This window comes from Heterodontus francisci, chromosome 43 (assembly GCF_036365525.1).
Source record: "Heterodontus francisci isolate sHetFra1 chromosome 43, sHetFra1.hap1, whole genome shotgun sequence".
NCBI lineage: Eukaryota > Metazoa > Chordata > Chondrichthyes > Heterodontiformes > Heterodontidae > Heterodontus > Heterodontus francisci.
Genome location: NC_090413.1, coordinates 18,195,601 through 18,207,985, shown reverse-complemented (window position 1 = coordinate 18,207,985; position 12,385 = coordinate 18,195,601). Strand labels below are relative to the sequence as shown.

Genomic DNA, 12,385 nt, shown 5'->3' with positions numbered 1-12,385 from the left:
GAAGTCCCAAGATCTTCAAAGGTGCTATATGAATGCAGGTTTTCCTTTCTTCCCATATTTTTTAAGTAACACTGCTGCCCCATGCTTGTGGAAGGTGAAGGTAATCTCAAACTCGCCTGCAACATGACTCAAATCTGTGCTGGCTGAGGGGAATAAGCTGTATTCCAAGGGAGAATGGGAAAGCCCTGTCACAGTTCACCACAAGGCGTCAGCAGCAGAAGTACTACAGATGTCCTGCCCTTGTATGTCCTGACTTGCAGAGATCGGGAATCTGTGCGTATTGATAAAGGCCTTCTGTTCCTTTTTCCAAAAGGATGGGACAACCTGCCAACCAGCAGTGGAGACATCGCGCTGAACACTCCTGCTGAATCCAATGATCTGAGTGCGAGGGCTTTTTATATGAACTTAACTGAATTTCTTTTAGCAGAAATGAAGCCATATCCAGACTACTGTGAACCAGCAACTGTATGCTACCACCCGTATCTCAGCACCTCGGAGGAGAAGGAACCCAATCAGTAAGTGCTAATTAAGTGTAGAATTTCCTTGTCTCGTATTCTTTATTTAGTATGGGTCTCAGTAAACACATTACCTTGTGGTACTATATCACAAAGGCTGGGAAGATGCTGTGTTGTGCTGACTTTAGTGATGTGTCTTTAGAGATAACACTTGGTCCGATTGATCTCTTGGACTGGTTCTGATCGCCTGAGGGGGTGGGAGGGGAATTTTCCGGTGTATTTTTCCCTCCTTATTGGCCCCGGGGTTACTGCATCTCTTTACAAGTTTGCTCAGGCAGAGGAGAGAATGGAGGATGGGAGCAGGCAGCGAAGTGTTTGGTCATGATGCTGCGGCTTTCGTGGAGTGGGGGCAGGCTTGATGGATCTCCTGGTCTTTACCTGCCCATTGTATGCCAGCTGCAGTTGCTGTCAAAGTATTGTGTGTAGTCTTGGTGCCCTGGGGCTAGGGAAGGATAAAACCAGCTTAGAGTTCCCACTGCTGATTTCTTTACTCAGTGAGTGGTGAGAAGTAGAACTCTCTCCCACATGGAGTAGTTGAGGGGAATAGCATAGAGATATTTAAGGGGAAGCTGGATAGGCAACTGAGGGAGAAAGGAATAGAAGGATATGCCGATGGGGTAAGGTTGAAGTAAGGTGGGAGGAGGCTCGTGTGGCGCATAAACACCAGCATGGACCTGTTGGGCTGAATGGCCTATTTGAGATTCTGTGCAATTCTAGGGCTCCCTCCACCCTTTGGTTTTGATTTTTTTTTTGAACGGGAGGACGGGTAGTGGGTGAAGAGCCCAAAACAAGATTGCAGAAGTGGATAAATAAATGTCCCGCTCGTTACCTGGCCAAAAGGCGGAAGCGGGAAGTTGGTAACGGGGCTGAAGTGGGGCAATCGGTGGGAACGATCCCTAGCAGTCAGTGGGGGTGGGGAATCTGGGAGTTGGGATCTCACTGGTGACGCTGTGACCCACTGGGACTGTTCTGCACGGCCAAGCAAAGATCTGAATTGACTGCTGAAGATGATACAGAATGCTGTTGTCGACTGGGCTGGCATTTGAACTGCTGGTTTCCCATCTGTCAAAAGTGTTGGCTAAGTGGCTATGTGTTCCTGATGACATAACCACCAACAGGCCACGCTGCCAGTCACCAATATCACTAATTACTGATCTTGTCATGAGGACAATGAGCGTGGGAGATGGAGTTAAAATAATGTGTTCGTACATATGCGCCCCTGTTGTCTTGTACGCTTTTGTTCTCAGTTTTAGCGCAGAAACAAGCAGCCAAGCTTCACCATTGTGTGTTCCTGCCCCAGTAGAGAAAGATTCACAGATCAGTGTCTGTATAAAAATGTTACTAAGATCAAGTTAAGGACCAAATGCAGTAAGGTTGCCGTAACCATAGTTAACTCCACCCTCCCCCTGCTTCCCCCACACCCGCCCAAGTCCTGAAGTATGGCTTTGGTCAAGTAACCCCTTAATGTCACATAACATATGTAGTTGATGGAGGAGGGGAGTTGTTCTTTTAAATTCTGAGTCTGGATTGTGCCGCACAATTGGAATAGGGGTGGAGCCCTTTCGCCTGCAACAATGGTATTGCATGCTTGATGCTGTCGCTTGATATAAAGTAAGGGGTGGGGAAAAGGTCACAGTCATCAATCTCCTTGATGAAGACACATGCACAAAATAAATGAGAGTTGCTGCTTCTCGGATAATGCTGTCTCAATCTGTGTCTGCGTGCAGGTCGGCAATGGATGAGTGCTTCAGTAAGCAGCGCGATGGTGGCTGTGTAGAACCAACCAATACCTCAGTGACCAATTACACTCTCAGCCTTTGTCAAGCTGCGTCGTGGGACTGCTCGAGCGCAACAGCCACAGACTATGTGAAGAAGCCTTCCCAGTCCACTGCAAAAACCTCTGCAGACAGTAGCATGGAATCTTCACGGGCTACCTCAACAGTTCAGTCGACTGAAAGTTCATCAGGCCTCAGTGGTAGCGACGCTCTTGGCCTTCCAGACTCAGGCACGGTGGAGAGGCCCGGTCTAACTGGGCAGGTGGCCCAAGCTACTGAAAAGGAGACTGAGGCGATCCAACCAGCAGCCCCTTTGTTTGCTGCCAATATGCAATTGCCTGATGATAAAGAGGTGTCTCTCAAAAGCGTTCCTAGTCAAAATAGAGAAGCCTTGAATGCATCTGTGCCGGTCCAAACAGGGCCAAACGGAAGCTCAACAGGAAAGGAGGAGGTCAGTGGTGGAGTTGAAATGTCGTCTTCAGCTGATGCCTCAAGACTTGTGTCATTGCAGCCTTCAAACTCAGGGGAACTCTCCGTTCCAACCTCAATGGAAACCATAAGTAGCCCAGCAGCCGAGACATTTAGGGTGAAGAATCCGAATGCAGCGGAAGAAGGAATGGGAACAAGCCCTGACTGTGACCCAGACGGAACATCCAAACAACTCTGTCTCCCCGAGAATGAGGAGAGACCTGCTCCTGAAGATAATATGAAGTCGGGAGAATTCTCTGAGCCAGCCTCTTCTACCAAATCATCTGTTTCAGTCACAAGCAGGGAGCAGGAACGAGATTTAGAACAAGTAGACGATTGCTCAGAATCGTCTAAAGTAGCCAGTGAAAGGACAAAGTTACCTTTGGGGAAGAGAAATGAAAATGAGGAGCAAGTCGCTAAAGGGTTGGAAGAGTCCGAGAGCAAAGAATTGCCAACAGAAGGCAAAGTAATCTCCAGAGAGATCGCGACAGCTTTCAGCGATGTCACTGGGGTGGAATCAGAAGAAACCTTTGAGCCGAGAATGAACCTTTCAGATGAGCACAACAATGTAAGTAAATACCAGACCATCAGTAGGGATTACCAGGTGGATTGCGTCAAACCATTACTGACACCTGCATCAGGGCAAACATTGCCCAGTGCTTGTGAGGAGGGGAAAGAGTCCCATGTGGAACCTGCTGCCATGGCAACAAGGGATTCCGTGCCTTTGGGTGAACCATCTCTTTACACGTGCACCAAGTGCAGTGTTTATTTCCAGGACAGGGAGTACTTGCGCAGGCACATGCTGGATCACTTTGACGGGCATGGCGAGGAAGGTTTGGCAGGAGGGCTCCACCCGTTTGCTTGCCATGAGTGCGGTCACGCCTTCTGCGACCCGACCTCCCTTCAGATACACATGAGTCTCCACCAAGAGCGCAGGGCGAGCTTCATGGAGGCCATACAAGAGCTGACTGATCCACAGGGTGAGGGGCATGGAGCCAGGTGGCAGGGCACCTTTGGGACCAACTCCGCAAAGTTGCCTGTGGAGCACACCAAGGTGCACGTCCACAAGACCCCTAACCCGTGCCATCTCTGCCAGTTTCAGGCAGCCACGGTCAAAGGGCTTCAGGAGCATCAGTTGCATTCTCACCCAGGCGCGGTAAAGAAGAGCAAGACTCCGCGTACGCCCAGTCCAGGGATGCTTCCTCATGCTGCCAAAACGGACCTGCGCGTGACCAAGGAATGTCCGTCCTCCAAGCGAGTTGACAGTTTGTATAAAGACCATATGAAATTCAGCCAACAGCATCTCTATCAGCAGAAACCAGGCTGTCCTCCCCAGCGGTCAACCTGGCCTTCCGCCAGTCAAGGAGCTGCGGATTCACATTGTCAATCCAATAAGTGTGAAAACTCCCAAAGCCTTCTGCTATCGAGTGGTTTGGATCACGTGCCAGAGCGAGTATTGCTTCCTTCAACCACAAGAGGCCCTGGTCGCCCTCTGCTGCTCCAAGGGGACTTGAAGAACCAAATGGCGACCGACGTCCCAGAAGGGAAGAACGCAAAGTTAAAAACTCATTCGTTGCTGGGTGTAACGGAGCGGGTCAGGCCACAGAGTGCACAGTACAAGCTGCCCATGGGTTTGCCTGATTACCCGACCCTGCGAGAAGGTACAGGGACAGCCCTTTTTGCTTTGGCCAGAGAAAGTTATGTTCCGCAAAAAGGGGCAATCCATCCCTCCACTGACCTGCAAAAGAAGAAAATGGAGGTAGGTGGAGATCATAGCATAAGGCAAGGAACTGCTTTAACTTACAGAAAAATAGTAATTGACCATTTCTCATCCAGAATGAGCAACAGTGGACCTCCAGTCCACAAGGCCATTGTGAGGTTAAAGGCCAATGAAGAGGGGCCTACAGGAAATAAAACCTGCCATGTTTCGTTTGATGGTCAACCAGAGAATCTGAAACTGAAAACCTCAGGATCGCAGGGGCACTGTATTCAGACTAAGGATAGTCTTCCTACTAAGAAAGGAAGGAGGTCGACAGAACCAACTGCTGCCTCTTGCAGGCCTAAAGCAGTAAAGAAGTACACAAAAGAAATGCTGGAGACCATCAATATACCACAAGATCTTCCAGTTGACCAACACGAACAACTAGTGAGGATGACTCCTTTAATATTACTTGAAAAAATGGAAAGCCAATCAGAATGTGACTCTGTCTCAGATGAAAAGGAGTTAGATTCTTCCATGGAATCCTGGAAGAGCCATTCTCAGTGCGAACCCCGGGAGAGCCACTGTCAACGCGAACACTGGGAGGGACACTCTGAACATGAACCCCAGGCGGGCCTTTCTCAACGCGAACCCCAGGCGGGCCTTTCTCAGCGCGAACCCCAGGCGGGCCTTTCTCAGCGCGAACCCCGGGAGGGCCTTTCTCAGCGCGAACCCCGGGAGGGCCTTTCTCAGCGCGAACCCCGGGAGGGCCTTTCTCAGCGCGAACCCCGGGAGGGCCTTTCTCAGCGCGAACCCCGGGAGGGCCTTTCTCAACCCGAGCCCCAGGCAGGCCACCCGCCACGCAAGCCCCGGGCGGGCCACCCACCACGGAAACCCATAGGAAACTACTCTCAATGTGACCCCATATCTGACGAAAGGGAATTAGTTTCATCTGTGGAAGAAGCGGTAGACAAAGGCATCTTTTGGGAGGTGCCCAGTGAAGATTTACCAATAGATCTGATGAAAAAGTCGAAAGACCTCTTGAGCAAGAATTTACTACGCATGTTTCCACTGGAGGAAAGAGAATGCCCCTATTGTCCAGATAAATTCCACACAGGGATAGGCCTGGCCAATCATGTACGAGGTCACCTTAAACGAGTTGGCATCAGCTACAACACCCGCCATTTCATTAGCGCAGAAGAGGTCACGGCTATTGAAAAGCAGTTCTCATTACAAAAACTGAAGAGGAAAGGTAAATTTTTGTGCCATGTTGTACATGGAGTAGATAGTCTCTTAAGTATTAATTTACAAGGATTGACTTAGACACTAAAGTAAGGGCTGCCCAGTTAGTAAATGCATGGTGTATTTGATGAGGACAGGTCCCAACGTGGCCGCGATGCCTTTATTGGTCAAAGAACCTGCAGACATTCACTGTCCAAGGACACATCGTGTCCACTTGGGCAGAGTCATGCTAGGTGCTTCAGTCCACTGTGGAGTTATACACACACCATCTTCAAGTAAAGAAAGGGGAGTTGGGGGGAAATCTGGCAAAAAGGCTGGGGAATATTGTTTGTAATTCTTTAGACAGCATATACTAGTGGGTTAGAGGTTATGCTTTTGCAAAGAGGTGGCGGGGTTACTGGGATATGAATGTGGGATTTGGATAAGATATTGAGGTGGGTGCAAGTGTAATGTAGAGATTTCTGCAGTTGTGATACCTTGTGTAGCCAAATCACTAATGTATCTTTTAGATGCGATTTCGGAAAGATGGCTTTATCACACTACGATGTGTTTACTCCCTTGCGGATTTTGCCGGTCTCTTTCCTTCCTCAGCCCTGAAGTTCCGTGCTGGCAGTGCAGAAAAGTGCAACCTGTGTGGCGCCAACTTTGACTCGCGGGCGGGGATGTCGAGCCATGCCCGCGCTCACCTCCGAGAACTTGGCGTGATGACCTGGAGTGCCACCAGCTCCCCCATTGACCTGCTGAACGAGCTCCTTCAGGACCTGGTCCCGCCCGGCTTTGCCAGTCTGACCAATGGCCGGCCCATCCTGGACACCAGCCCCCAGGGTCCTGACGGCTACAGGCCAGGAGCAGAAGTACCGCCGGCAGGGTCGGAGGCGTCAAACTCCCACCCGCTAGTGAAACCGCTCATGTCCGCGAACAATAATTCACCGCCACTGAGAAACAAGGGTGAGTTACACAGTGAGTACTGTATGTAGGTGTGTGAAATTGCATTGAAAAGCATGCTTGTCTGTTGCCAAGAGTCCCCTGATGTTCACTTCTGACTTTTCTAAGGATACATTTTCTCATTTAAGAGACCTGGTTTGTGCACCTACAGAAAATAAAGGTCTTCATGCCAAGCTAATGTCTATATGGTACGTTACAAAAAAATGTCTTTCTTGCTTCCTCTGGTTGCATTCTATTTGACACCACATACTCATTGTTGCCTGTTAAGCCTGAAATGCACTGTTCCTCCTCCCTGTGCCTTCACTCTGCTGAAGCCGAGTCTTGTCGCACTGTTGCCTATTCCAATTTGCTCTGTCTGTGGACCTCAAGTCTCTGCGACTCCATGCCTCCCTAGGCCTTCCCTTCCTTCTCAAACCACAGGCATTTAAAACCCAAGCTTGGCATTGAGTTGCTTGCTTCAGCTCGTCTTCAGCTAACTTCCTTTCCTGACTCTGATGCTTGGCCTGTACTTGCGTTTCTCAGTTAAAAGAAGCAAGCGTTTTCTGCAAGGCTACATTTGCTCAAGTCAAGTTCTTCTGTATCGTTCAATAATCATGTCTGGGAAAAATCCTGAAGGTAAGAGTCTTAATTGTTGATGAGCAGATGTCTTTAGAACATATTTACTGCAATAAAAAAAATCTGCATCTTGCAGATATTTTTGGGGAGTTTTCCACAAGGATGTGGGAGTAGATTTCCTAGAGAGCCGGTTCCCACCCATCCAGGGCCAGAGGACTGTATGCACAGTGGTATGTGTGTGTGAGAGATGCATGTGAGAGAATCTGTCCTAGCTTGTACTTATGACAGTCGACTGGGTGAGACTTGCAGCTGGGAGGCTTTTGTATGTGACCAGGGAGAAAGGATGCAGCTTTGCTTCTGCTGAAGACGATGTCTGTTTGTATGATGTGGCCTCATTAGTAAAACAACTCAGTTTGGATTGGCCCACTTCATAAGATCGTCTAAGCACAACTGGACTGGTTCTTCCAGCCACATTTGAAAGACGCAGGTCGAATTTTGAAACTCGAGGCTATTTTTGAAGAGCCTGGTTGGCAGGGGATGGTGGAGAACAGGCACCTGTCCACAAGCAGCGGGTAGCCAATTGAGCTCCTTAATGGGCCTATTAAGGCCATTGTGCAGATGCCAAAATATCCCCCGCTAAAGCCAAATCCCACTTTTTATTTCTGAATTTTTAAAAACATCTTCAGAGGGCGTCGCCATCTTGAGGTACCGTCTCTTTCACCTACTTACATTGCTAGCCCCCGCCTGTGATGGTGCTGATTTCTCTGTGCTGAGGGGCTCCTATTGACCCTCCAGCCTCAGGAGCCCGCCCTCCATCCTTAATTGAATGGGACTCCCAAAGGTGGCCACTTAAATGGCTGCCTCCTCAAAAATCGCCCTCTGGGCCCCTATGCCAGTTCTGTGGGTTCCTGACCTGCATTTCCTTCCAACATTGGGATCAGGACCCACAAATGAAAATTCAGCCAGCAGTGTTGCACCTTACAGTCCAGTCTACGAGGGCAGCCCCTCCATAGTCATAATTTCTAATTTCAGGTGCCATCCGTAAGGCCGTCAGGCTCTGTGGAAGCAAACATTATCTGGTCATTATCGCATTTGTTGTTTGTGGGATCTTGCTGTGTGCAAATTGGCTGCTGCATTTTCTATATTATCAACAGTGACTGCACTTCAAAAGTACTTCATTGGCTGTAAAGCGCTTTGGGACTGAGGTCGTGAATGGCGCTATATAAATGCAATCCTTACCTGGTCTGACCCGACGTGACCCCAGACCCACAGCCATGTGGTTGACTTTGAAGTGGCCACTATCTTGGTGCCAAAGCACATGGTTTAAGGTGGCTCATCACCTTTCGGGGCAACTAATGATGGGCAATTATTGCCAGTCTTGCCAACGATGCCCACATCTCAAGAATGAATTTTTTTTTTAATTGTCCACTGAAACACATGCTGTTATTTTATGATGAACATTGACTGCTGTAATCTGTGGCTTGTTCTGCTGCTGCCAACTGGAGTCTTGAAGGAAGTCCGCCTTGGGTCTTCAATTCAAAATCCTTTGAATAAAAAAGCATTAAGACAAATGTAGTATCAAATCTACATTATATAGCACCTTTAAGGAGTGTTATAAAGCAAAATTAGACACTGAGCTACATAAGGCAAATTTAGGGCAGATGGCCAAAAACTTGGGCAAAGAGCATCTTAAAGGAAGAAAGAGAGGTGGAGAGTCAGACAGGTTTAGGGGGGGAATTCCAGAGCTTGGGGCCTAGGCAGCTGAAGGCACAGCCACCAATGGTGGAGGAGTTAAAATCGGGGATGCTGTAGGCCAGAATTGGAGGAGTGCAGGGTGTGGGGCTAGAGGGGATTACAGAGATGGGGGAGAGGGGGCGGTGCACGGGTGGGCACGAGGCCATGGAGGGATTTGAAAACTAGGATGAGAATTTTAAAATCAAGACAGCATTTGACCGGTACCTAGCGCTTAAAGTGACCGGTAGACTCCTGTGCAAAGGTATTACAAATATCAGGGCAATAATTTTGAATCTCACCTTCCCAAAGGGAAACTGAGGGGATCAGTTAAATATACATTAATTACTTCAGAAAATTTAAAGAACTTAGATGGGGAGATTCTGTAATTCTAGTGCTGCTGACGTTGAGTTAGCCTCTTTGGCTTCCTCTGCAGCGCTTTCCCATTACAGAGGTATTGGTGGAAATTTGGCCGTGTGTTTGTTTACATGGCTGGTCACTGGCGGCAGCATGGCATCCTGTAGCCTGCGAGATGCCTCTGGCAAGAATATCCAGTGGCTACAGTTTAACTGGGAATTAATGTGTTGGGGAGCAGTTGTCTGTTCTGGTTACATGCTGGGGAGCTGCAGTCAAGCTGTCTCGAAAACAACTTGTTGAGGTTTCTTTAATTTGTTCACAGAAGCATAAAAAAGGGCACAATTATAGGATAGTCACTAATAAATTCAGTAAGGAATGTAGGAGGAACTCCTTTACCCAGAGAGTACTTAGAATGTGCAACTCGCTGCCACATGGAGTAATTGAGGTGCATAGCTTAAGAGGAAGCTAGATGAGTACATGAGGGAGAAAGGAATAGAATGTTTTGAGTATTGATGAAAAGAGAGACATTTTGTTGAAGCTTTTCATCTTGCACTCATCAGGACAGTTTGAAAGAATACCAATGCAAGGGAAGCAACAAATTTATACTGTATGAGAAGAGTGTGATTGGTTGGCAAGTGGACTCTGATTGGTAGAGGCGTTTCCAGGGTTGCCGTCAGTCTCGTTGCTGATTCAAAGGTGTCTGTACCGGGAAAGATAACAAACAAGCAGTCAAATTTTTTCAGCTTGGGGCACCTCCTAATCATTATCTAGACCTGTCTTAGAAGCCGGTCCCTGGAGTTGCCAGTGGAACAGCTCCATGATGTGTCTGACACTAGAGCTATCAGTGGAGCAGCTGCCTGATGTAAGGTGAGACACAAAATGGCAGTCTTATTGGCAGTGAAAATCAGCAGTAAAATGAAGAATATTGCTTGCCAGGAACTTTTTAGCACCATTTCCTGCCAATATATTGACACGAGGAAAAACTTCTTTACGCAGCGAGTGGTTACGATCTGGCATGCATTGCTTGAAAGGGTGGTGGAAGGAGATTCAATCATGGCTTTCAAAAAGGAATTGGATAAGCACCCAAAGGGAAAAAATTTGCAGGGCTACGGGGAAAGGGCGGGGGAGTGGGACTAGCTAAATTGCTCTTGCAGAGAGCAGCAAGGGCTTGGTGGGCTGAATGGCCTCTCTACACTGTTACCATGCTGTATTGTGTGTATTCTTTCCTTAGCATCATAGAAAGTACTAGGCTATGCTATCCTACTCCTTTAGTGAAATTAATTTAAATCATCAGCAACAGCCATATGAATAGCACACACTACTTAGCCAGTACAGCCACACACTTCATCACTTCACCCCTTTTGTGAATAAGCAAACATACACTTCATCGATTATATTTTCCGGGTTTTTTACATGTTTCCTCGGGTTCCCGGTTACTGGATACTCAGGTAGATAGATTCTTCATCAGCAAGGGGGTGAAAGGTTAACGGGGGTAGGCGGGAATGTGGAGTTTTGGTTACAATCAGATCAGCCATGATCTTATTGAATGGCGGAGCAGGCTCGAGGGGCCAAGTGGCCTACTCCGCTCCTAGTTCGTATGTTTGTATGTTCGTAAACTGACCTCACGTTTCCTATGAATCAAATTGCGCCTTTGTGTGGCCAACTCCTAGGTAAGGGTAAAAAGACCCAGGGTCAAACAGAGAAGCCTTATTGATGTATTCCGCCTTGGAGGAATACATTACATGCCACCAAGGTTGGTGATGTACACTTTATCAGGCGCTAAATCACTAGACAAGTTAATTGAACGTTAAAATAGATAAAACAGTAGATTTACCATAATCTCTTTCCTCTTCATAGCAGCAGAGCAAGGGAGACCCCCATTGGTTTGTTCTCCTGAATCGAAATGACAAAGGCAGTTCCCTTGAGCTAACATTTTAACATACAATTCAGCCTTGAAACACAGTTGTTTTTGCTTTCTGTCTGCTTTACCATGGAACCTTCTAACTACTCTGATCATTGCTGGCTTTGGACCGATGGCTGCCTTTGCATAATGTCTCCCATGACACAACTCCAAATCCTTTGGAAGATATCCCAGAGCAAAGGACATTGAAACAGTCATAATTACATTCAGGTTGTCAGACATTCACAGGATTCAAAACAGTGTTTGCCCACATGATTACAGCTGCCAAACAAATATGTACTGTAAGGAGCCCCACAGGATGCTTGCAGTTGAAGGGACTGGCTTGAACCGCTGATCAGTTTGAAGCAACTGAATGCTCTATACCAGGTCCCTATTTAAGGACAATGGTGCCAATTAACCCATGCACATTGAGGTCTTCCTGAACTACATAATTGTATCCGCCTTATTTTGAGGTATGCAAATCAGTCAGCCTGCTGCGTGCATTCTCTGTGGCCTGCAGAAATAGCTAGCAGTCCCCAGTGTTTTGTGTGTGATGCAAGAAAGAAGCCAATTAAAAATCCAGCGTAAACAAAAATGCTTAATTTTTGTCATGTCATATTGCATCCTCTTCTGAACGTATAGCACACACATTTCATCATTGCATCTCCTCCTATTAACCAGCACGTACATGCATTATAATAACTTGCCTTTATATAGCTCCTTCAATGTAGCAAACATCTCAACATTCCATTACTGCATCCTCTTAGGAATCACTAAACACAAAGGCATGTTCCATCCTCTTCCCAACAATGATCGCAAACGCACTCCATCACTGCATTTTGTTTCTAATCAGCACACAAACATACATAAGCAAATTGCTTTGATTAATTACCTTCATAATTCATTACCTTTCAACTAGTTCACCTTGAAGTCTTCACTTTTCTGAATTTAAAAAGCCCTACATCATTTTCCTTTCTTAATGTTTTAAATAAATCTTTTAATAAACGTTTCTCCACAACAGTGATGTCAATGTGCCTAGTCTTCCAAGCTCTCTGCATATTCTCTGTCCACGTTTCCACAGTGAATTCCTATGTTCAGTTTTGTAATGGTGATTGTCCTTGTAAACTTGTCATGCTGTAATTATGCTGTCCTGCAGTAGCGCCTGTGTCCCCCAGGTTCTTGACCTGTACTGGAGAGC

The 12,385-nt window shown here is 47.2% G+C and overlaps 1 protein-coding gene across 1 annotated transcript in view; it reads left to right on the top strand.

Annotated features, from left to right (window-relative positions):
- Positions 1–12,385, top strand: part of LOC137355647 (uncharacterized) — a 113,885-nt gene that overhangs the window by 22,964 nt on the left and 78,536 nt on the right. The window contains exons 5-7 of the mRNA XM_068021021.1: positions 428–515; positions 2,243–5,709; positions 6,291–6,673. Coding sequence (XP_067877122.1) covers positions 428–515; positions 2,243–5,709; positions 6,291–6,673 — 3,938 coding nt within the window. The remainder of the gene's footprint in view (positions 1–427; positions 516–2,242; positions 5,710–6,290; positions 6,674–12,385) is intronic.